The sequence below is a fragment of the Melanerpes formicivorus genome, unplaced genomic scaffold (genome assembly GCF_026170545.1).
Source record: "Melanerpes formicivorus ecotype bairdi unplaced genomic scaffold, bMelFor1.0.p_v2 SCAF_7, whole genome shotgun sequence".
In the NCBI taxonomy this organism is placed as follows: domain Eukaryota; kingdom Metazoa; phylum Chordata; class Aves; order Piciformes; family Picidae; genus Melanerpes; species Melanerpes formicivorus.
The window spans coordinates 28,268,297-28,291,011 of NW_027142359.1; the positions used below are offsets into that span (position 1 = coordinate 28,268,297).

A 22,715-nucleotide genomic window follows, 5' to 3' on the forward strand; every position below is an offset into this window, starting at 1 on the left:
GCACCACTTGGAATTTAAAATTGCACACCAAGAACAGAAAGAATTTGAGAGAGACTAACAAGGTTTCAGGTGCAATGTTTTGTCAGAAAACTCCTACTCAAAATTTACAATTCCATTTATTTGTTAGTAGGAGCAGTACAAGAAGAAATTGATCTGTAAATCTGCTGCACATCTTAATGGAAGAGAGATGGGCTTTTATTGATTTAATCACATAAATGAGTATTAGATGTTTCACCATGATCAGACAGCTCTATGAGGATTCATAGCAGAGAGCTGCTGCATGAAGTCATGTGGTGGAAATCCTATTTCGCACAGCACGGAAACCACAACCTTCAGTCAGCTTTAGAGATGAAATATTTGAGCATGTGTGACAGTTTGCTGGGAATATCACCTTCTGCCACTCTCTGCTGGCAGCCAGCCAGGTCTTTGCCTATGGTCTTGGGGGAGATGTGTAGGCAGGTTGGGCTGGTCTTACATTTATTGTGGTAAATTGGCTAGTTCATGCAACACAATATTGTGGCTCTTGCCAGGGCATTGGTCCTGAAAATGTGTGTACATCTATGTAGTAACTTTGCTCCCAAGTGTATCTGCAGTATGAGAGAAGTCACTGTACATGTGTGCATTGCAGGGCTGGGGTTGGGCATTTCTGTCTCATAATGTCCTCAGGGTCAGGGCACCTGGGCACTGGAAGTGCCATATTACTAAATAAATACCTATTTTCCTGGTTTGTTTGCCCCCTTTCCAAAGCACAATATTTCCTTCCTAGTTGAGTTCTTACTTTGAAAAATGCTGATTGAATTTGTAATTGTTTTCTGTATCACTACAATCTTGGACATTTTTAGCAGCAAGAGAATTTTTATTTCAGTGTCAACCAGTTGATAGCAATTTTCCTCTGATCTGTTTGTCGAACTTCAGTGCAGTCCTATTGGATTTTTTTGATCTGTTGTATGCTTTTAATTCTGGGCTTTTCCACCTTCAATTTCACTTAGTTTTTAGTATGTTTTTTTTGCATTGCTAGGCTGAGTTACTACACCATACAGTGGTATTCTGATTACCGTGCTCCAGCACATTTCTCTAGCAGGATGGTTTCTGAGACATGCTGAAAGTCCTAAAGGGATTCACTCCCATATGGCTTTGCCTGCATTAGGAGGTAAATGGGAAGGACTCCTCTTTCTCCTTGGTGCATTTTGTTGAAATGAGCTGTATTGTGCAGCTGGTGGGATTCTTGCTGCAGCTAATGGTACTGTAAACGTGAACCATCTGCTGCTCCGGTCAAAGTGCCTGGATTGTTTTTTCTGGAGTGTATTCCCAGGAGGATAGAAAAAGTCAAGAGCAAACTGTAAATACCTAAGTTTGTCATGGGAAGGGTAACATAAACATCAATCACATTTACCTGTCAAACTGGTTCTGTATAAATATTTATGATTCTGAACTATGGAAGAAATATGAGAATTCCTTGGTTCAAAGGGCATGTGGGGTTGATACTCCAGTATCAGCTGTGCTGGGGCATTACCTATTGAAATTGGATTATGGAAAGATAAAGCATCGTTCTGGTGTGTTTAAATTAAATGTCTCTAAGCCCTTTTGTTGCGTGGAGCCTTGAGAATATCTTGAATGCACTCTTGCAATTTGATACTATTAACAGCAGCGTGGAACTGTGCAAGTAGGTATTTGTTGGTCTTGAAAAACTGACTTAGGATGATGATTTCAGCATTTTAATCCTGTCTGGGTTGAGCAGGCTTGTGACTATGGATTTTAATGATTTCACTTTTGTTTAGTGTCTTCCTTTTTGCTTAGTTGAGACGGGAGAGAGGTGTGTATTGAAGTGGTGAGAAAGGTAACTCTGGGGGATGACAAAGGTGGATATCTGTTAGCAAGGGTGTGCTGGATTTGAGTCCACAATTGCTATTGATGCTCTGATTTGCTTTTCTCTTTTCCTTTCAGTGAAAGGGCATCAGTGATGTGGTAATTCGGTGAAAATCACAGGAATTAACTACCCTTAAAAGTGTAACACGATCTTCAAGTAGTGACACACCTCTAAAATCAGTGAGTGTGTGGAACTCATTGTGTTTTGCTGTGAACAGTCCCTTGGTAACTCAAAAGAATGCTGTTCATAATTGAAATATTCACAGGCATTAAGAGCAAACACCCTTTCACTGGGATGTAAACAAGGGAGTGTGAAGTGCTGAGGCAGCCAAGAGCACATAAATGGTGCTTTCTGATGCATTGGTGTATTTGTGCTAACTTCTAAGCTAACATAACCGGGCTGTGCTAGACAGTTAAGTCCATACATAGCCCTCCAAATGTATTCAGCGTCTTTTTTATGCTGATTCATCCAGATTGACATTAAAAGCTGTATGTGTCAGAAAGGATGCCACCTCCTCCATATATACATTGTCACTTTGAAGAAAAACAATTAGTTTGACGCTAGCAGAGTACTTATATTTTTATGGCAACATAAAGCTAGTCTTAAAAATGTGAGTCGATGCTATAATTAAGTTTAAAGTGACAGCTGTCACGCCGCACATTTCCCTGCTCAAATGAATAAAGTAAGAAATGTTTCCCTTGTGTTGGGAAGGAGGTGAAAGACCTGGAAACCTGATGCTTTTCATAATATTTAGCTCTATTATGTTTTTTTTACCCAGCTCAGCATATTAAATGGCCTCCTGACACTCCTAATTGGAGAAGTTGTTTCACTCAAATGGCTTGTGCTAGTATTTCAGTGTGGCTTTTGGACAGGGACACTGAGGGGAGGAGAAAAAAAAAATCTTACCTTATCTTCTGAAAAGCTCTTTATGAGAATGGTCCTTTGGATTACATGAAAAAGTGATGGGTATTTTGCTCACTAATGGATGAGTTTTGGGGAGCTTCCAGTACACTCTCCCATTACAGGATCTTTGTGCTACTTAAATGCAATGAAAGAGACTTGTGTACCATGAATGGAAGGAAGGACCTCCTAATGTCATAGAATCATAGAATTGTTAGGATTGGAAGGGACCTCAAGGATCATCTAGGCCCAACCCTACTGCCATGGGCAGGGACACCTCACACTAGATCAAATTGCTCAGAGCCACATCCAGCCTGGCCTTAAAAAGCTCCAGGGATGGGGCTTCCACCACCACCCTGGGCAACCTGTTCCAGTGTCTCACCACCTTCATGGTGAAGAACTTCTTCCTAACATCCAATCTGAATCTCCCCATTTCTATTTTTGTTCCATTCCTCCTAGTCCTATCACTACCTGACACCCTAAAATGTCCCTCACCAGCTTTTTTATAGGCCCCCTTCCGATACTGGAAGGCCACAATAAGGTCTCCTCCAGACTGAATAGCCAATGGCCTCCTGTTTAATAAGCCAAGCAGAATGTCCAACATAAGTGTAATGATTCAGCAAATATACCCTGGGTTGTTTGTAATTTCTGCTTTATTTGAGATTCTCTCTGTGTAAGTCTGTTTCCCTGCTAGACTAAATCTTGAAGTGCCTTACAGGGTTAACACTGAAGTTTTATGCCTTGAAAGCTCTTTGTTCAGATGGAAACTCTCTTGTATGGGCACTTGGCTATTGCCCAGAGCAAACTAGTTTTTCAAGTCAGAACCTTTGTGGAGAGGAAACGAAGCAACACACAAACCGTGGACGATTTAATGATTGATTTGGATCCTTCTCCTGAGGGAGGCTGCTGACTATAAAGTAATTTTACACTGAAGTATTAAATGAGCAAAATGAAATGCTGAGGAAAGAAACTGGTTTGGGAAGAGTTAGGAGGAGAAGGGAGATTCTAAACTTCACGGAGGACACTCAGATCAGATCAGTGCTACTACGAAAAATAAGATGGAAGTACATTCTGGCATGTGTTTGGCCTGGAAATGTGCAGTTCTTGTGTTTAATTGAAGTCGACACATTTGGGTTTTGGAATCCTTACAAAGTCTGTGCATCTGCTTATTTCAACTGGTGTTTGTCTCTGACAAGTGAGTTTTAAATCCAGAGCACTCTCTGACTTAAAGCTCTGGGATGGACTTGGAGATGTATCTAGTTCTGAGGAGCCTTTGTTCATGCTGTCATCTTACTCTTTGCATGTCCTTGATGTACCTTGAAGAGGTGCTGGGTTGTGCTGAGGAGCAAACTAAGTGACGTGTTCTCTGGTGCACTTGAGAATCCCACAGTTTTAGTAACAGCTGAATGCTGATGTTAACAAGGAACTGTACACCTTAGGGCAAACCAGTTTTGGTAAAAAGCAGACCTTATTTAAAGAACTGAGTGTGTGTGACGTGTCATCTTCTATCACCATGCACATGCCAGGAGGAAAATGACTTAATTTTTGGTCAGATGTTGAGCACTTAGTATTGACCGTGATCTCAGTTAGCATATGGAGAAGGTATATGTTTTATCAAAGCATTAAAGAAAACACCTTTGAAGTGATTTGATTCCACATTTGTAGCTAATTATCAGATACTCCCTGAATAGGTCTTTCCAGTCACAGTATCACAGTATCACTAAGGTTGGAAGAGACCTCAAAGATCATCGAGTCCAACCTGTCACCACAGACCTCATGACTAGACCATGGCACCAAGTGCCACGTGCAATCTCCTCTTGAACACCTCCAGGGACAGCGACTCAGTCCATAGCCCTGTTTTCACTTTTGAGGACTACAGAGTAATACCTAGGAGCTCTTGGGAGGAGATTTCTAGGTACAATAGTAAGCATTTCAGCAGTGGAATCTTGTAGTTTATTCCAAGCCTCTTAAAAAGTTCACTTTTAAAGTCAGTTGCTTGCCCTTGGTACTGTCAGCTGAAGGTGAAAGAGTCCAGAGAATGGCTGTGCAGTAAATTGGACACATGTTGAAACAGTAAGCTTAATAAATAGGGATCTTTTCCACAAAAATGCCTGAAGTTTGAGGAGTTGGTATTAGACTGTGATATCTTCATGTGGAGACAAAGCTTAATCATATCTTGAAAAGCTAAGTAAATATTATGCTTATATAGTTTCATAGTTTCATTCAGGGTTGGAAGGGACCACAAGGATCATCTAGTTCCAACCCCCCTGCCATGGGCAGGGACACCCCACACTAGATCAGGCTGGCCAGAGCCTCATCCAGCGTGCTCTTAAACACCCCCAGGGACGGGGCCTCGACCACCTCCTTGGACAACCCATTCCAGGGTCTCACCACTCTCATGGGGAAGAACCTCCTCCTCACATCCAGCCTGAATCTCCCCACCTCCAGCTTCATTCCATTCCCCCTAGTCCTATCACTACCTGAGATCCTGAGAAGTCCTTCCCCAGCCTTCCTGTAGGCCCCCTTCAGATACTGGAAGGCCACAATGAGGTCACCTCGAAGCCTTCTCTTCTGCAGACTGAACAGCCCCAACTCCTTCAGTCTGCCCTCATAGGAGAGGTGCTCCAGCCCTCTGCTCATCCTTGTGGCCCTTCTCTGGACACGTTCCAGCACCTCCACATCCCTCTTGTAATAGGGGCTCCAGAACTGGACACAGTACTCCAGGTGGGGTCTCACCAGGGCTGAGTAGAGGGGGAGGATCACCTCCCTTGACCTGCTGCCCACACTTCTCCTGATGCAGCCCAGGATCTGATTGGCTTTGCGGGTATGATTCTTGCATTAGCATCCCTGTATCCATTACTGCCTGCTGTGTTTATGAGGTACTGAGCCTATCACTTAAACTGCTTCAGAATTAGTAGAACATGTAAATGTCATTTCTTGTGTTCTATTTGATGCAAAAGGAGTTACTTTTGATGTCATAAAACACTGCCAGTGTGTACTAAACTAGAGATGCCAGGACCCAAAGAGACATGAGCCTCTGTAGATTGAAATGTTCTGCAAGCATATACAAGAAGAGACTTTCTGTGAATCTTTGATCTCTAAGAAAACCATCTTGAGTCCTGTGGTGGCATTTGCAATTACTTATTTCCAGTATATTGTATGTTTTCCTGTCCTTTAATTTTGTTCCAGTCTTGATTGCATGGTAAATTAGTACATTGCAATTAGCAGGCTTAATTTAAATTAAGCATGATTGCTATGGAATTTGAAGACTTTCTGTAAGTGCTTGCATTTGTCTTCCTCTGCATCTTCACTCTGGTACTTTGTGCAACTGTTTCCTCTGGTTTCATGCTGGTTTCAGATTTTGTGGTGGGACCAAACTGGTATACAGTGAGAAACCTGAAATATGACAATCCTGGCTCCCAGAAATGTGCATTACAACACTCTCATACAGAAATAGGCTAATTTGAATTTGCTATTTTGTCTTCCCGTGCTTTGTCTCAGAGGAGATTCGGGCTGTGTGTGTGCCTGTGTTTGTCAGTTGGTGCTGAAGTTTGTTGCACACCATTTGTCCAAATAATACTTACCCATTGCTAGTTTCTTTAATCATAAGTGCATGAAGCACTCAAAAAGTTTTGAGTGGTTTCTTCATTTATGTTCTGGTCTAATTTTGGAAGAAGTACATTTGTTAAATATCTGCTTTCTAATAGCTGTGTAAATGATGGCACTGTGATTTTATTAGGAACTATTGTTTTCCTAATTTCTTTTATAATTCCTTTTTAATGTCACCACTACCATCCATTTATTCTTTATACACTCATGTATTTGTACTTACTACTCTCCACCATCTGACTGTAAGTAGAATTGATTGTGATTTTGGTGTTAATCTTCAGCCTTCCTAAGTGGAACAGCTTTTCAAGCAAGAGTACTTCTCTCAGGCTGTGGCAGAACTCCCTTTACCATTCAACATGTGCTGCAACAAGCTTTAACTCTCAGCTGGTGCCTTTCAATGTTTTGTGTTTTGGTTATGCTCAGTTTTGTGAATGATTGTTTCTGCTTCGAGCTGCTAAAAATTCGAACCTCTGTGTGTATCTATTTGTAGTAGATGTTTGTGTAGTTACTAAACTGGAACAGCCATCCTTGTATGAAAAATTGATTGTTATTGGATAATGAACGTTTGGCTCAGATAGCAAGTAAGCTTCACACAAAAGAATGAGGTTTAACATGTAATCAGGCTTGATTGTTCCAGAAACTCACCCTTGCTAGAGGTCTGAGGGCTGCTCTTTTTGCCAGGGTGGGATCTGCACTCAGGGGCTCCCACTCTTCTGCTGCTTTTTGTGGTTTCATTGCTCCATTAACTTGAAATGCTTTCTAAGGGCATGTTTTCTTTTGATTTTTAAAGTGGGCTGCTTATTTGATCTGATATACACTGCAGCAGAGTTACCTAATGTATTTTTGCTTTATCTGAGACAATGCTTTATTGACAGATCTGCCTTCCCTAAACACGTAAGGACCAAATAACTGAAATTTGGGTTGCAAGAGTGTAGGGTATCTTTCTACATGAATTTGTACTGGTTTTACTTGCTGCACTGAGCATTTTCAATGCCTACAGAACTCCAACTCCTTTCTAACAACTTCTTTTGACATTTAGAGCCACTTCTTATCTAGATATCCTTTTTTCTTCTCTGCCATTGAATGAGTGTAATGATTAGAAGGGTCCCAAACAGCATTTCTTTTTTTGCAAAGCTGAAGGGAACAAAGTGAGCATTATGTGTTCTCTCTCCATATCTGTTTTGCATTAAAGCAGCACACTGACATGCACGTCTCACCTTCATCTTGCTCTGGAAGGGAACAGCTCTGCTCAGCCTCTGTTGAGTGCAGATGAGCAAAGCATGGCATGTTCTTTTCTAAAACAGCTTAGTCCTGGACAAATGTCAAAAGTTTTGTTGCTTACTTGCTGAGATTAGAGTTTTGATAAGCCTTGTTGTTCTCCTCCTAGGCCCATTTAGACTCCCAGCAGCCAACCTTAGCACTCTCATATGCTGCTTGTACTTTCAGAAGTATTTTGGGGGATTTTAATTCCATCTTTGTGTATGCAACCATAAGTTGCAAGTCACTTCCAGTGCTTCTGTTTGAAGCTTCATGTTTGTCTGTGTGTTGATACACTTTTTAATACACTTTCACAGAAAAGTGGTTGAACAAATGAACCTTTCTGCATTGGACTGTCTTGAGAATGAATAGAATTAACCAGGTTGGAAAAGACCTTTGAGATCATCGAGTCCAACCTATCATCCAACACCATCTAATCAACTAAACCATACAACCATAGCACCAAGCGCCCCATCCAGTCTCTTCCTAAGCACCTCCAGTGATGGTGACTCCACCACCTCCATAGGCAGCACATTCCAATGGCCAATCTCTCTTTCTGTGAAGAACTTCTTCCTAACATCCAGCCTAAACCTCCCCTGGTACAGCTTGAGACTGTGTCCTCTTGTTCTGGTGCTGGTTGCCTGGGAGAAGAGACAAACCCCCACCTGTAATTTGTCCTCATTTAGAAATGTTGCAAAGTTGATGCTGGTTTGTTTGTTTGGGGTTTTTTGTTTGTCTGTTTGTAAGAAACATGCTAAGAGTGGAGAAACATTATTGCTTTAGAAAGGAGAGTGCTGTATAATGAAAACACAAAATGCACTCTCACCTTTCAGTTCAGAAGCACAAGTACAAATTTAAAGTAATTGTAAGAGAGGCACCTGGAGACTGTGACTTTGATTTCCTGGATCTGCATCATTATCTGCTGTACTTTGCTATAGTGGTGACTTATGAATTGTTTACCAATTGATTAAATTAATTTTTTTTTCATATTGAAGCTCTGCAAAATTCAAAGGGAAAGGTGCAGTCTCAAAAGAGCATGGTTCTCGTAGCAAGCGATGTTTGGAGTGATGCGTGGGTCAGAAAGGTAGGAGGAACGTGGTGAAGCCCTGGAATGGGTTGTCCAGGGAGTGGTTGGGGCGCCATCCCTGGAGGTTTTTAAGACCAGGCTGGACGAGGCTCTGGCCAGCCTGATCTAGATCAACAGCCACCTGAATATGAGCCAACAGTGTGCCCAGGTGGCCAGGAGGGCCAATGGCATCCTGGCCTGCATTAGGAATAGTGTGGCCAGCAGGAGCAGGGAGGTCATTGTGCCCCTGGACTCTGTTTTGGTTAGGCCGCACCTTGAGTACTGTGTCCAGTTCTGGGCCTCTCAGTTTAAGAAGGACATTGAAACACTTGAACGTGTCCAGAGAAGGGCAACAAGGCTGGGGAGAGGCCTTGAACACAAGCCCTATGAGGAGAGGCTGAGGGAGCTGGGATTGTTTAGCCTGGAGAAGAGGAGGCTCAGGGGTGACCTCATTGCCCTCTACAACTACCTGAAAGGTGGTTGTAGCCAGGAAGGGGTTGGCCTCTTCTCCCAGGCAACCAGCACCAGAACAAGGGGACACAGTCTCAAGCTGCACCAGGGGAGGTTTAGACTCGAGGTGAGGAGGAAGTTCTTCACCGAGCGAGTTGTTCGTCATTGGAACCGGTTGCCCAGGGAGGTGGTGGAGTCATTGACCCTGGAGGTGTTCATGAGGAGATTGGACGTGGCACTTGGTGCCATGGTCTAGTCATGGGGTCTGTGTTGATAGGTTGGACTCGATGATCCTCGAGGTCCTTTCCAACCTAAATGATACTGTGATACTGTGATCCTTGTGGTCCCTTCCAACCCTGACTGAGACTATGATACTATGATGTCCCTACCAGTGGTGCAAAGCATGGTGATACGTGTTGTCCTTTATCTTGGTAGATTTTTCTTTTTAAAGGTCAAGATTTTTCAGTCCCTTTAGCTTCTGAGATAAATTCAGAACATCTAGGAATCCTTTCTGTCAAAAAAAAACATGTATAACTGAAAACTTCCTTGCATTTCCTATGCTCTGTCTGGACTAGGATTTCCTTAGAGTAGTGTCTGGACTGGCATTTGTTCTATCCAGTGTGGCAATGCCAGTGACGAGCAGTGTGAGCAATCTGGCAGTGTAGGCCTAGAGCCTGACATGGTGGTAGCATAAGTGCAGAAGTGGCTAGCAGTGTAGCAAAACAGTGCTGTGCCTGCAGCATGTAACTAAAGCAGGACACTGGTAGCTGTAAACATACAAAGTTATCTGGGAATAACAGGACACGCACCTGCATCAACAACCTCACGTGGCATTAGTAGTTGGACCAGTGCAATGTGTGGTGGTCACTCATGGGAACCAATGAAGCTATGCCAATGAGGCTCTCTGAGTTTATATCAGTTGTAGAAATTCCCTTGATACACACTTCTGCTTCTTTGCTTTACTTCACCTTCTTTACTTTCCTGTGCTATACTCACTATGCTCGCACTATAGTCCTACAACACTGGAACAATAAAGGAACAATACTCGATCATATTGGCCGTTGGTATTGACTCCAGTCTCTGTCGCCGACAATCCAGCAATAATAATAATGAGACCCCGTCCTCTTTAACATCTTCATTGATGATCTAGATGAGGGGGTCAAGTCAGTCATCAGCAAGTTTGCAGATGACACCAAGATAGGAGCAGATGTTAGTCAGAGGGTAGAAAGGCTCTGCAGAGGGACCTCGACCGACTGGACAGATGGGCAGAGTCCAATGGGATGGCATTTAACAAGTCCAAGTGCCGAGTGCTGCACTTTGGCTATGGCAACCCCATGCAGAGCTACAGGCTGGGGTTGGAGTGGCTGGAGAGCTCCCAAACAGAGAGGGACCTGGGGGTACTGATCAACAGCTGCTTGAATATGAGCCAGCAGTGTTCCCAGGTGGACAAGAGAGCCAATGGCATCCTGGCCTGCATTAGGAATAGTGTGGCCAGCAGGAGCAGGGAAGCCATTGTGCCCCTGTACTCTGCATTGGTTAGGCCGCACCTTGAGTCCTGTGTCCAGTTCTGGCCCCCTCAGTTTAAGAAGGACATTGAGACACTTGAACATGTCCAGAGAAGGGCAACAAGGCTGGGGAGAGGCCTTGAGCACAAGCCCTATGAGAAGAGGCTGAGGGAGCTGGGAATGTTTAGCCTGAAGAAGAGGAGGCTCAGGGGAGACCTCATTGCCCTCTACAACTACCTGAGGGGTGTTTGTAGCTGGGAAGGGGTTTGTCTCTTCTCCCAGGCAACCAGCACCAGAACAAGAAGACACAGTCTCAAGCTGCGCCAGGGGAGGTTTAGACTCGAGGTGAGGAGGAAGTTCTTCACCGAGCGAGTCGTTTGTCATTGGAATGTGCTGCCCAGGGAGGTGGTTGAGTCACCGTCCCTGGAGGCGTTCAAGAGGAGATTGGATGTGGCACTTGGTGCTATGGTCTAGTCATGGGGTCTGTGTTGATAGGTTGGACTAGATGATCCTTGAGGTCCTTTCCAACCTTAGTTATACTGTGATACTGTGATAATTTAAGACTGGTCAGAGCTGACAGTTAGTGTGAACTAGAGGAATAGCTTTCAGACTCCATCAAGTTGTGTAGCTGTGTAGCTACAAAGGAATCATTTGCACATCATCTTTCATGAGCTTCTGTATAATCTATTGGGAAAATCTAGCTGTGAATCATCACTGGAAAATAAACTATGGATGCTGAGTTTTTAGAGAAAATACTGTCTTTGAATTCAAGTATTCAACACAGGAACAGTGTAGATTTTATCACCCTTGTATATTGGTTTTGTTGGTCTAACCTTCAGAACACCCATTATGAAAGCTGGCAAATCATTCCGTTGCCAAGATCATCGTCCCATCTCCACTCATAATGCTCCCACCCTGATTTTATTACTGTGCAACCATGTCGAAGTCTGTGCTCTGTGCAAAAAGGCAACTCCATTGTTGCAGGCTGATTTGGAGATGATTTCTAAAATAATATATTGTTAGAATAGCTTTAAAATTAGATATGTAATTTATTCTCACACTGAAGTCTGAAACTGTAATTAGCTGATAAAGAGCTGATTCCAACATTTTTTTTCTTATGCTTACACTGAGGAAAAAGCTCTGAAACAAAATGAACTGTTTGTATTGTGTGCTGCTTCTCCCGGGCAGCCAGCACCAGAACAAGAGGACACAGTCTCAGGCTGTGCCAGGGGAGGTTCAGGCTGGAGGTCAGGAGGAAGTTTTACACAGAGAGAGTGATTGCCCATTGGAATGGGCTGCCTGAGGAGGTGGTGGAGTCACCATCACTGGAGGTGTTCAGGAGGAGACTTGACAGGGTGCTTGGTTGCATGGGTTAGTTGATTAGGTGGTGTTGAATGACAGGTTGGACACGATGATCTTGGAGGTCTCTTCCAACCTGGTCCGGTCCTGTCCATTCCATTCCATTCCATTCCATTCCATTCCATTCCATTCCATTCCATTCCATTCCATTCCATTCCATTCCATTCCATTCCATTCCATTCCATTCCATTCCATTCCATTCCATTCCATTCCATTCCATTCCATTCCATTCCATTCCGCCATTCAGTGACTTCTCATATTCATTTATGCAGGGTTTATACTAAAGCTCTTCACTTCTGAACCTTGGGAAAGTGTTTCTTTGCATTTTCAGCTTGCACGCTCAGATTTCTGGGCGCATCTTTGGGGAGAGCGTTTAGGATGGATTTGTTGTATTGCACACCTGCATGTCATTGTCAGCTGCACGGTTGAAAGACTGGAAACAATATAAAATCACTTTTGCCATTTCAGTCTTGAATGGCTTGGCTTGGATTTTTTTTGGAGGGAAAAATGCGATAAACTGTCTTGCATGAGAATTGCTTAGTGGAGACTTACTTAAAAAAACAGCTATGCTACATGAAGCATTTAATAATAGTTGGAGGAAATGGGAAATGAAAGTATGCAGTTAGGCTTAGTTTTCATTAAATCATCCTTTTACACTTCATGATGTAACTTCAGGCTCGGGGTGAGGAGAAAGTTCTTCACTGAGAGAGTCGTTCGCCATTGGAATGTGCTGCCCAGGGAGGTGGTGGAGTCCACGTCCCTGGAGGTGTTCAAAGGGGATTGGATGTGGCACTTGGTGCCATGGTTTAGTCATGAGGTCTGTGGTGACAGGTTGGACTTGATGATCTTTGAGGTCTTTTCCAAGCTTGGTGATTCTGTGATTCATGAGAGGAGACTCAGGGGTGACCTTATTGCTCTCTACAACTACCTGAAGGGAGGTTGTAGACAGGCAGAGGTTGGTCTCTTCTCCCAGCCAGCCAGCACCAGAACAAGAGGACACAGTCTCAGGCTGCGCCAGGGGAGGTTCAGGCTGGAGGTCAGGAGGAAGTTTTACACAGAGAGAGTGATTGCCCATTGGAATGGGCTGCCCGGGGAGATGGTGGAATCACCATCACTGGAGGTGTTCAGGAGGAGACTTGACAGGGTGCTTGGTTGCATGATTTAGTTGATTAGGTGGTGTTGGATGATAGGTTGGACATGATGATCTTGAAGGTCTCTTCCAGCCTGGTTTGTTCTGTTCTATTCTATTCTATTCACTATCCCTGGAGGTGTTCAAGAGGAGATTGGACGTGGCACTTGGTGCTGTGGTCTAGTCATGGGTCTGTGGTGACAGGTTGGACTCGATGATCCTCGAGGTCTCTTCCAACCTTAGTTATACTGTGATACTGTGTGATACTGTATAATGCATAACATGGCTGAAGTAGGAGCTAGCAATGCTTGAAAAGGTTGGTGCCTGCTCCTTTCCATCAAATACTCTCTGTGTTTGTTCTGAGGCATCTCTTCTTTTTTATTATTTTAATTTTAGGGTTTTTTTTTCCTTTTCCTATATGCACAAATACAGGTTTGGAGCATATTTGAGATGGAAGCATACTGCAGAATAAAGCAGCTCGATTTAGTTGAGAATGGCTGTACCAGTCATTGTAATTTGTTGTGACATTTCATTTTGTTTGGTTTTGCAGAGCTGTTGCTACGCTGTTAATAATGCACAAGGTCTGGACTGTGCAGCATGGTGAGCGCAGGTGTGCAGCAGCCTCCAACATTAGGCAAATTAGACACAAATTTGGTGTTAACTGGCAATTTCAGCCTTTTCTTTTGTCATTTCTTAGCTTGAGCTGGTGCCGCTTCTTGAATTTGAGTTCTAAATGCAGCAGAAGGTTTCATCTAACATATGGCTTGCTTTAAATGAAGGCAAAATGGTCTTTCATGCAATGTTAATTCCTAAGTGCTAAGGTGTTAATTTTCCTTAAAACAAAAGAGCCAGTCTACATCAGCTTACAGCGTGCTTTGTAAGCCTCACATTGCTCGACTCCTTGTTAAGTCAGCGTGTGTGTTACCGTGCTGAAATGTGTGGCGTTATGAAAGAGGACATTCTTCATCACTTTTGCCCCTTGTGCTGTCTTTGGGTGTTTGTAAATATGTGCAGCTCACGCTTCATGAGTCAACTAGAATTTGTGTCGTTCCACAGTCACCCGCCTAGTGAATCTAATTTACTGGTACCAGCATGAGGCATGGGAACCCCCTAGAACATTTGAATAGAGGAGGCAAAGGCTTCAACCATATGGGCGCATTCTCTTGTTTTTATGGCAAGGTGACGTCATCTTCTCTTTCCAAGAAGGCTTTCTTATAGCTAATAGATGGTTGTGCAGTGTTTCTTGCTCTGAAGCAGCTTATACAGTGCAGATATCTGGATTAATATGAAATTGATATTAAAAAAAGGCAAAGAGGAGGATTGAGCTTTTTTAGCCTGTGTGGATCAAACACCCTTGCACACATACTGAGTCTGCAGCAGCCTGGTACAGCTGTCACCTACAACAAGCTGGAAAACTTGGAGCAAAGTATAGAATGTTAGTATAGAATTAACCAGGTTGGAAAAGACCTTTGAGATAGAATCACAGAATCAATGAGGTTGGAAAAGATGCCAAAGATCATCAGCACCTCATGACTGCTAAACCACGGCACCAAGTGCCATGTCCAATCCCCTCTTAAACACCTCGAGGGACGGTGACTCCACCACCTCCCTGGGCAGCACACTGCAATGCCTAACAACTCTCTCTGTGAAGAACTTTCTCCTCACCGTGAACCTAAACCTCCCCTGGTACAGCTTGAGACTGTGTCCTCTTGTTCTGGTGCTGGTTGCCTGGGAGAAGAGACCAACCCCTTCCTGGCTATAACCACCTTTCAGACAGTTGTAGACAGCAATGAGGTCTCCCCTGAGCCTCCTCTTCTCCAGGCTAAACAATCCCAGCTCCCTCAGCCTCTCCTCATAGGGCTTGTGCTCAAGGCCTCTCCCCAGCCTTGTTGCCCTTCTGTGGGCACGTTCAAGAGTCTCAATGTCCTTCTTAAATTGAGAGGCCCAGAACTGGACACAGGACTCAAGGTGCAGCCTAACCAGTGCTGAGTCCAGGGGTACAATGACTTCCCTGCTCGTGCTGGCCACGCTATTTTTGGTGCAGGCCAGGATGCTATTGGCCTTCTTAGCCACCTGGGCACACTGCTGGCTCATGTTAAGCACACTGTCAATCAGTACCCCCTAGGTCCCTTTCTGTTTGGCAGTTTTCCAGCCACTCCGATCCCAGCCTTTAGTGCTGCCTGGGGTTGTTGTGGCCAAAGTGCAGCACCTGGCATTTGGACTTGTTAAATGACAACGAGATCATTGAGTCCAACCTATCACCCATCACCATCTAATCAATTAAACCATGGCACCAAGTGCCTCATCCAGTTTCCTCTTAAACACCTCCAGTGACCCCACCACCTCCCCAGGCAGCTTCCTCTTTGTCCAGTTTATTTCCTTTGTTGTGCTTGAGTGCAGTGGGCAACACAAATTCACAAAGATTCTGGCATCTGTTTCTCTGGTTGTAGTCAATGTGGTTGTAGTGACTAGTGGATGACAGCTTCTTGTGGAAGAGGATCTTGCAGTTAGCCAGTTGGTTTTTGTTGCTACATTGCTTTAAGGATAAATTCCTTGAGGTTCTGAAGTTCAATCCTGTTTGAGATCCTTTGATAAGGTGGAGGAAACAGAAGTACTTCAATCCTGTCTTAAGGTCATGGAAGCTGAAGTTTGAGCTTATAAAGGAATGGATGGCTGAGAAGGAGTGTCTGGAGATGCACTAGAGAAAGAATCCTTAGTTGGTTAGTCTGGACATGGTAACCAGGGAGGGAGCCAAATTAAGACTTGTTTCCATGCTCATGGGATGCAGCGACAGGAAATACAAGCTGCTTTCCTGGATGACATTGGAAAGAGGAATAGTTCTGTGTCTGTTGTGATGTCTGCAGTCTTTTAGAAGTTGTTTGTTGGGATTGTGCTTCCATCCTTCAAGTCTTTGGTGAGCATAACTGTATTTCTTTAAGATAAAAGAAGTGTTTATTGTAGGGAATATGCAAACCACCAAGCTTACACCATGAATAATAACGACGTTCCCCCTCCTCCCCCAGTTATTCTAGGATGAATAACTTTTAAACTATTCTTGAATGTGGAAGAAAAAAATAAAATCACTTGAACCAGATGCTTACTTATTCTTATCTATTTTAGAGAACTAATTATCCCTGTTGTTGGTAGTGCTAAAGCTCACAAAATTGCTTCCATCTTTGAATTACTATAATTAAGACAATAACTTCCACATCTAGTTAACACTGCTGCACAGCTGGTGCATTCATTGACATGCAGATTTGGGATTTTGTAAATTTTTTGCCATTGTGAATAAAAATTTTAAATACTTATTTTCATTTCCAAAATGTCTGTTTCTCATAAAGAAGTCTTTGTAAAGCAAATCAACTGAAACCAAACGCCGGTAACATCAGAGGAGAATTGAGCGAAGTTCGGTGAGGTGTCGGTGCACTGGAAAATACGGAACCACAGGTAGCTTTTGTAGGTATGATTCCCAGGCAAGCAGTGACAGAAGAAGAGGACACGGTCTCAAGCTGTGCCAGGGGAAGTTTAGGCTGGAGGTGAGGAGAAAGTTCTTCACAGAGAGAGTTGTTAGCCTTTGGAATGTGCTGCCCAGGGAGGTGGGGGCGTGGTGGTTTGAGAGAGAAGACCTAAGCTTTCTCTCCCCCACAAAGAGGGAAAAAAACAGAGCTAACTCAGCTGGAGAAGCAAAAGGAATACTATATTTACAAGCAAAAATGAACTGCAGGTTATATATATACACAATATACAGTATTTACAATATATATACAGGAATATACAGCAAAGTGAAAAAAAACCAAGAATACGGGAATGAAATTCCCTCCTCCAGAAGAGGGTTCCCCCCCTGTACCCCCCTCTCTCCCCCTAGCTCCCTTTTTTCCCAAAAAGGGCTAGAAAGAGAGAAAAAGGCAGTTATTAATAAAGCAGAATTCTAGTAGGCCTATTAGTAGGATTAGTTGCTTATCTGTTCAAGGAGCCCAGAAGCAGGCAAGCTGGAAAAGAGAAGGAAAGGAGCGAACGGAGGAAAGTTCCAACTGAACTCAAAACTTAAAGTTGCATTCTACCAATCTACCAATGAAATTCGTTTAGAACATCGATGTTTACAAAACATTCAGCCAGAGTGTCCCAGCCCTGTCCCTTTCTTAAAGGCACAGCCTCAAACAGTGACAGTGGGAGTCACTGTCCCAGAAGGTGTTCAAACAAAGGATTGGATGTGGCGCTTGGAGCCATCATTTGGTTGCCATGAAGTGTTAGGTATTAGGTAATAGGTTGGACTTAATGATTTCTGAGGTCTTTCCTAACCAGGTTGATTCTGTAATACTTTTTGTAGGAATTGGGGTTCACTGAGTTAATTGTCAAATCTGGAACAAGTCTCCTGTTGGACTTCTGATGTGTTTTGCAAGGAGTAATTAGTTAATGCAAGAGTTAATCTGACACTGACAGCCTGGGGTGGTTTGCAAGACTAGAACTCCATAACTAAAAATCACTAATGTGAATAAAACAGATCAATGATTGCTCACCAACATGTGAGTTAAAGTGTGCTTTTCCTGCACATCTTTTTACTTCAAGTTGATTTCTGTCAAAGTCTATGGGACAAACTGTGCAGGCAGTGCTAATCCTGTTTACTTGCATATTCAGAAGCTTCAACTATGAGAGATTTTCCAAGGCCTATCAATTTAGATGGATTTTGAGAAACTTCTTTATCATTATTAATTTCCAATAACCAGCAGCTCTGTGAGGTTACTTGGCAATGGGGTTTGGCTAATTATTTTTAAATGGTTTTTCTGTGGCCCTTGCTTTCATTACTTGAATGCCTTATGGGCATTAATCAGCTTTGCTGGGTGAGTTGGAGGTGTCCCCCGAGGAAACTGCTAAAATAAAGAATCAGATATTGATTTGTGCTGAAACTGAAACATTGATTTCTTTTTTTTTTTGACTGAAAATGCATGTGGTACAAGGTGTACTAATGGTGCTCATTTTAGAGGCTCAACACTGAATTGTCAGCACATATGTGAAGGTTTGTCGGGGTGTAGTTGAGGAGCGCCTGGGCTGCGTGCAGCTCGCAGGTATGCCACCAAGTGTTCACATAAATAACTTTGCCCAAGGGTGCTGGCTCCAGGGCGCATTTCAGTGGGTCCAAACCCAGTGTCTAGTTACCAGACCTATGTCCGATGTCCTGCAGTGTTCAGTTTCAAGGAATGTGCTGGGAGCACTTCAGTCCTCGTAACAAATGTTATTTTTACTGCAGGCTGAGAAGTTAACTCCAGACACAGTAAAACCCTATTGCCATAGTGATGGCAGAGGCATTGTTTCCAGTATTTTGATATAAACTGTCCATGCTGCTGTGTGTGTTCAGAATTGAATCAAGTTGTTGTTGTTGTTCTTTCAGGGATTTCTAGGCTTGGGTTTGGCAGCATGGCTGCGGGCCCTCGGCAGAGCAGCAGGGCAGGGGGTTGGCTGCAGGGAAGGTTGCTTGTTGACAGCCTTCCAAAAGCACTCTCTGGGCTGGAGCTCCACCCTGTAACTCTGGGCGGTAGGGAAACTCTGCACTATTAAAATTGTATTTCACCTAAACTGGAAGACCTGGAGGGGGTTGGTTCTCTGAGCTGATGAAGTGGGATCTAAGAAAAAACCGTTAACAAGACCCATACCAAATGGTGAGAGGAAAAGAGGGTCAGTGTAAGGCTTGCCTTGCATGTAATGAAAACAGCAAAAATTAAACAAATAATAGTGCCTGGAAACTCTCTGGACTGGTTAAGAACTTTATTTTGTTTTCCTAGTTAAAATACTCAGAGGTACAGATAACCTTTTCCCTTTCTGCTTTCTCCTTCTGATAGGGTTTTGTTATGTAGACTGAATTATTTGGAGGGCCAGGAAATACGTGGTGTCGTTTGGAGAATTTGTGAGCAGTAATAAGCAATTAATGCAATTAAAGAAATAATACTATGCCTCCTCATTAGCATTGGCCTTGTAGATCAGTATTGAGCTCTGTATTGTCTGTCTGGCTAAAGTGCATCTTCCAGGAAATAATTGTTTTCTTAATTAGAACTTAATTAGAATGAAGCTGGAGGTGGGGAGATTCAGGCTGGCTGTGAGGAGGAAGTTCTTCACCATGAGAGTGGTGAAGCCCTGGAATGGGTTGTCCAGGGAGGTGGTTGGGGCCCCATCCCTGGAGGTGTTTAAGACGAGGCTGGATGAAGCTCTGTCCAGCCTGATCTAGTGTGGGGTGTCCCTGCCCATGGCAGGGGGGTTGGAATTAGATGATCCTTGTGGTCCCTTCCAACCCTGAATGATACTATGATACTATGAAATGTTTCTACCAAAACTTAAATTGACTACTTTGAATTTCTTCGTCCCAAAGCCCTGGTTAAAGCCAGCTTTGTTTCTTTCCTATTTAACTGTCTTTCTTTAGGAGGTGCTCAAATGCTGTTATTGTGATTTCTTGGGAACTTTGCCCATCCAAAGTCGTCAGGTTACCTCCTTCTTTTGTATTTTTTTGTGACTGCCAGAACTTCATCGCTCTGGTTCTATGGTTTCTCTGGGATTCCAAGGTCTGTTAAGAGTTTTGTGTATACACCCAGAAAGCTCTCTTCCACCACCCCAGAGCATGATTTTATTTGTCTGTGCATTTTCCTTGTCACATATTATGGATTCAAGAAATTAGAAATTCTGGGTTTAGCCTCTGTGTTTAAGCTTTGCCTTACTGCCAACACACATAGCATCACAGACATGGCTAAACAGACCTGAGTAATGCTCCCACTTCCCAGATTAGAGATCCAGGGAAACTGAAAGTTATCCAGTTTTGAAAGTGTAAAGAGAATAATATTTTATTCCTAACTTGGGGCTAGGTTTTGACTCCAAGCCATTCCTGTCTCTGGGTACATTTGTGTAAACCTGACCTATTTTAACAGGTCTCAGCTGTGCTTGCTCTCCAGCCGCTTAACCCTTTCCTTTTGCCTCCTTATGTTTGCCAATACAGCAGAGAAAACGGGTTTGTAAACCTCGGTTCAGTTTGGCATATGCAGGCAAGCAGTTAAAAAGCTGTGAGTGTGGAACAGTTAATTTCCCTTTGTTATTCTGTGATTTAAATACACTAAGTTTCCTTAGCCAGCTCCAGATAATTGCTATGATGAAGTGTATTTTGGGAACTCTCTTTAGCAAAGGGATATGGCCATAGAGGATAGAGCTGCTTTCTCATTGTACTTGTGTTATATATTGAATGAGATCTTAAATTCCTATGTTATCATTTGTATTCAAATAGCCAGGGTTTTGTCTTACTTCTTACTTGGTAATACGCATTGCATTAGAATACTCAGGACTCTCATGTTGTGAAAAAGCTTTCTAGTAATATAAACATAATTATCATCTAATATTAATGTTGGAATTGAGTATTCTGGTTTGGTTTGGTTGTGGTTTTTTTTTTTTTAACAGTTACTGGAATAGAATAATTGAAAACTTATTGAAAAGAGTCCTTCAACTGAGATTTTAAGCTTCTTAAAATCAGTCTGTTAGTTTTTCCATACAGTGTACACTTTGGCAATCAGTTTTTGGATGGACTGCTGTTGAATAATACATGAATGTAAATGGAGAGTGTATGGAATCAGTTGGATAATTTTGAGGAACGCTTTAAGTACTCTGAAGAGCCTGAATACCAGTTAATGGTGCTTCAACTTTATTACTGTTTATTATAGTTGGCAGTTCAGTTACAGTTCTTCTGCATCGAGTTCTCCAGTTTCCTATAGGACAGCAATAAAAAAACCTTACAAATAATGATAGTCAAATGCTCTGTATCCTGTGGCAGCAAAATAGGTTTGCATTAAACTATAGTTCTTGGCAGTCTGAACCTGTTTATTGCTGCTCCAGAAGATCAGGCAGTGCAGGGAGGACCAAAGCAGATGTCAGCACTGGGAGCTCTGAAGGCTGACAGGCTTTGTATGTGCCTGCAGTCACCCAGTGCGCAGCTTCGTGGGACTCTGCCAGAGCTAGCCCAGTGAGCTCCTGTGTTTAACCTCTGCTCGACCTTCCTTGCTCCTGTCTGTTCTCCCAGCCTCTAGTAAGACCAGTATAATTTTAGGCTAAATATTTGCTACTAGCAGTCACAGGCTGGGCAGCAAATAGAGGAGCTCATAATTCTCTTCATTTGGCTGAGCTCTGAAACTTCAGTGGGAAAAAAACAAATGAGCTGCCTTACTCAGAAGTGTTGCTTTGGTTGCTGTCATGACAGTGGGGGAAGTTGATTTTGATTTGGGAGAGGGTTTGTCTGAAACTTGATTTTCCAGGTTTTCTGTCTATATTGCTGCCTGTGTTTGTGAAGCTTCTTGAGTCTCAGGTTTTAAGTTTTATTAGCAATCCTGCTCCTCTGCTGAGTTATGCTAACACTTTGCTTCATAATTTCAACTCTGCAATAAGCAATATGCTCTGGTTTCTCATGGTAATAGCAAATAACTATGACAGATTTATTTGCTGAGTCAGATATTAGGAAGGCCATCTCAAGCATTCTGGGGTGTTTTACAGTTTTCTGTGGTTTGTTTTGGTGTGATTTGTAAAGCAAGATTTGCACATAGTTTCTGAATCAGGAGCGTGCTACCAGCTATCTGGCCTGTGCAGCATGAACTGCAGTTTTACATTGCTTCCAGCATGTTAGAGCACTTGTTGCTGACAACACACCTTTTGGCCCTGTATGTTGCAGCGTTGCAGTGTCACTACCAAGATTGAGAGCATGAGGAAATATTGAACTCAATACTGACAGATTCCTTCCTAGCTCAAAGATGTTCTGCAGGACCTGCCTTCAGATGCTCTTGTTCATCTAACCCTTCCTTACCATTTATGTCTCTTTCTTTCAGCTGTCGGACAAGCAACAGAAAGAGTCTGATCGTAACATCCAGCACATCTCCAACTCTCCCACGACCACATTCCCCTCTTCATGGACATGCAGGTAACTCCCTAGGACTGCATTACTTGGGGATCTTTGGGGAAAAAAAAGTGTTCTTTCTAGTGAGTTTAAACAGAAGGATACACTGCCTAAAGATATGCTCTTTGAAATTAATCTGATTATGGTTTTTCCTCTTTTCTATCTCAAAAAGGCTCTTTACAGTTTCAAAATAAATGTTTTATGCCCTCATCTGTTCTGCACTAATTCATTACCATATCCATCCTTCACTCTTTCTGGGGGATTGGGTTCTCTTAACGTCCTGCAAAAGGACCTGAGACTGAGAACCAAGTAAAATAAAATTAAGCAACTATATGTAGGTCAAAATCTTACTTTGAGTCTCCTAGCGTGGTCGATTTGTGCCAGTGATTTAACTGCAGTTCTCATGAGATGAAACATCCTGCTTGTTTCCATATGCCTCCAGCAGCTTGGCAGATGTGCTCTGTGCTGTCTTAAGGTCTTTATCTCTTGTTCAGAGCAACTTGAGATGTTTGGAATTCTCTTTTTTTTTTTTTTCTTTATTATAATTATTTTTTACATTACTGCCAGTTTTACCCTGGCAGCAACTGGGAAATGCTCATTTCAGAGCAAATGGACGACTGTTTGTTAGTCATGAAGGTGAAGTGTGTTGGAGATGTTCTTTCTGT

General features: G+C 43.0%; 1 protein-coding gene across 1 annotated transcript in view; it reads left to right on the forward strand.

Moving 5' to 3' along the window:
• MAST2 (microtubule associated serine/threonine kinase 2) overlaps window positions 1-22,715 on the forward strand; it is a 230,024-nt gene that overhangs the window by 129,666 nt on the left and 77,643 nt on the right. The window contains 1 exon segment of the mRNA XM_068141622.1: window positions 21,983-22,074. Coding sequence (XP_067997723.1) covers window positions 21,983-22,074 — 92 coding nt within the window.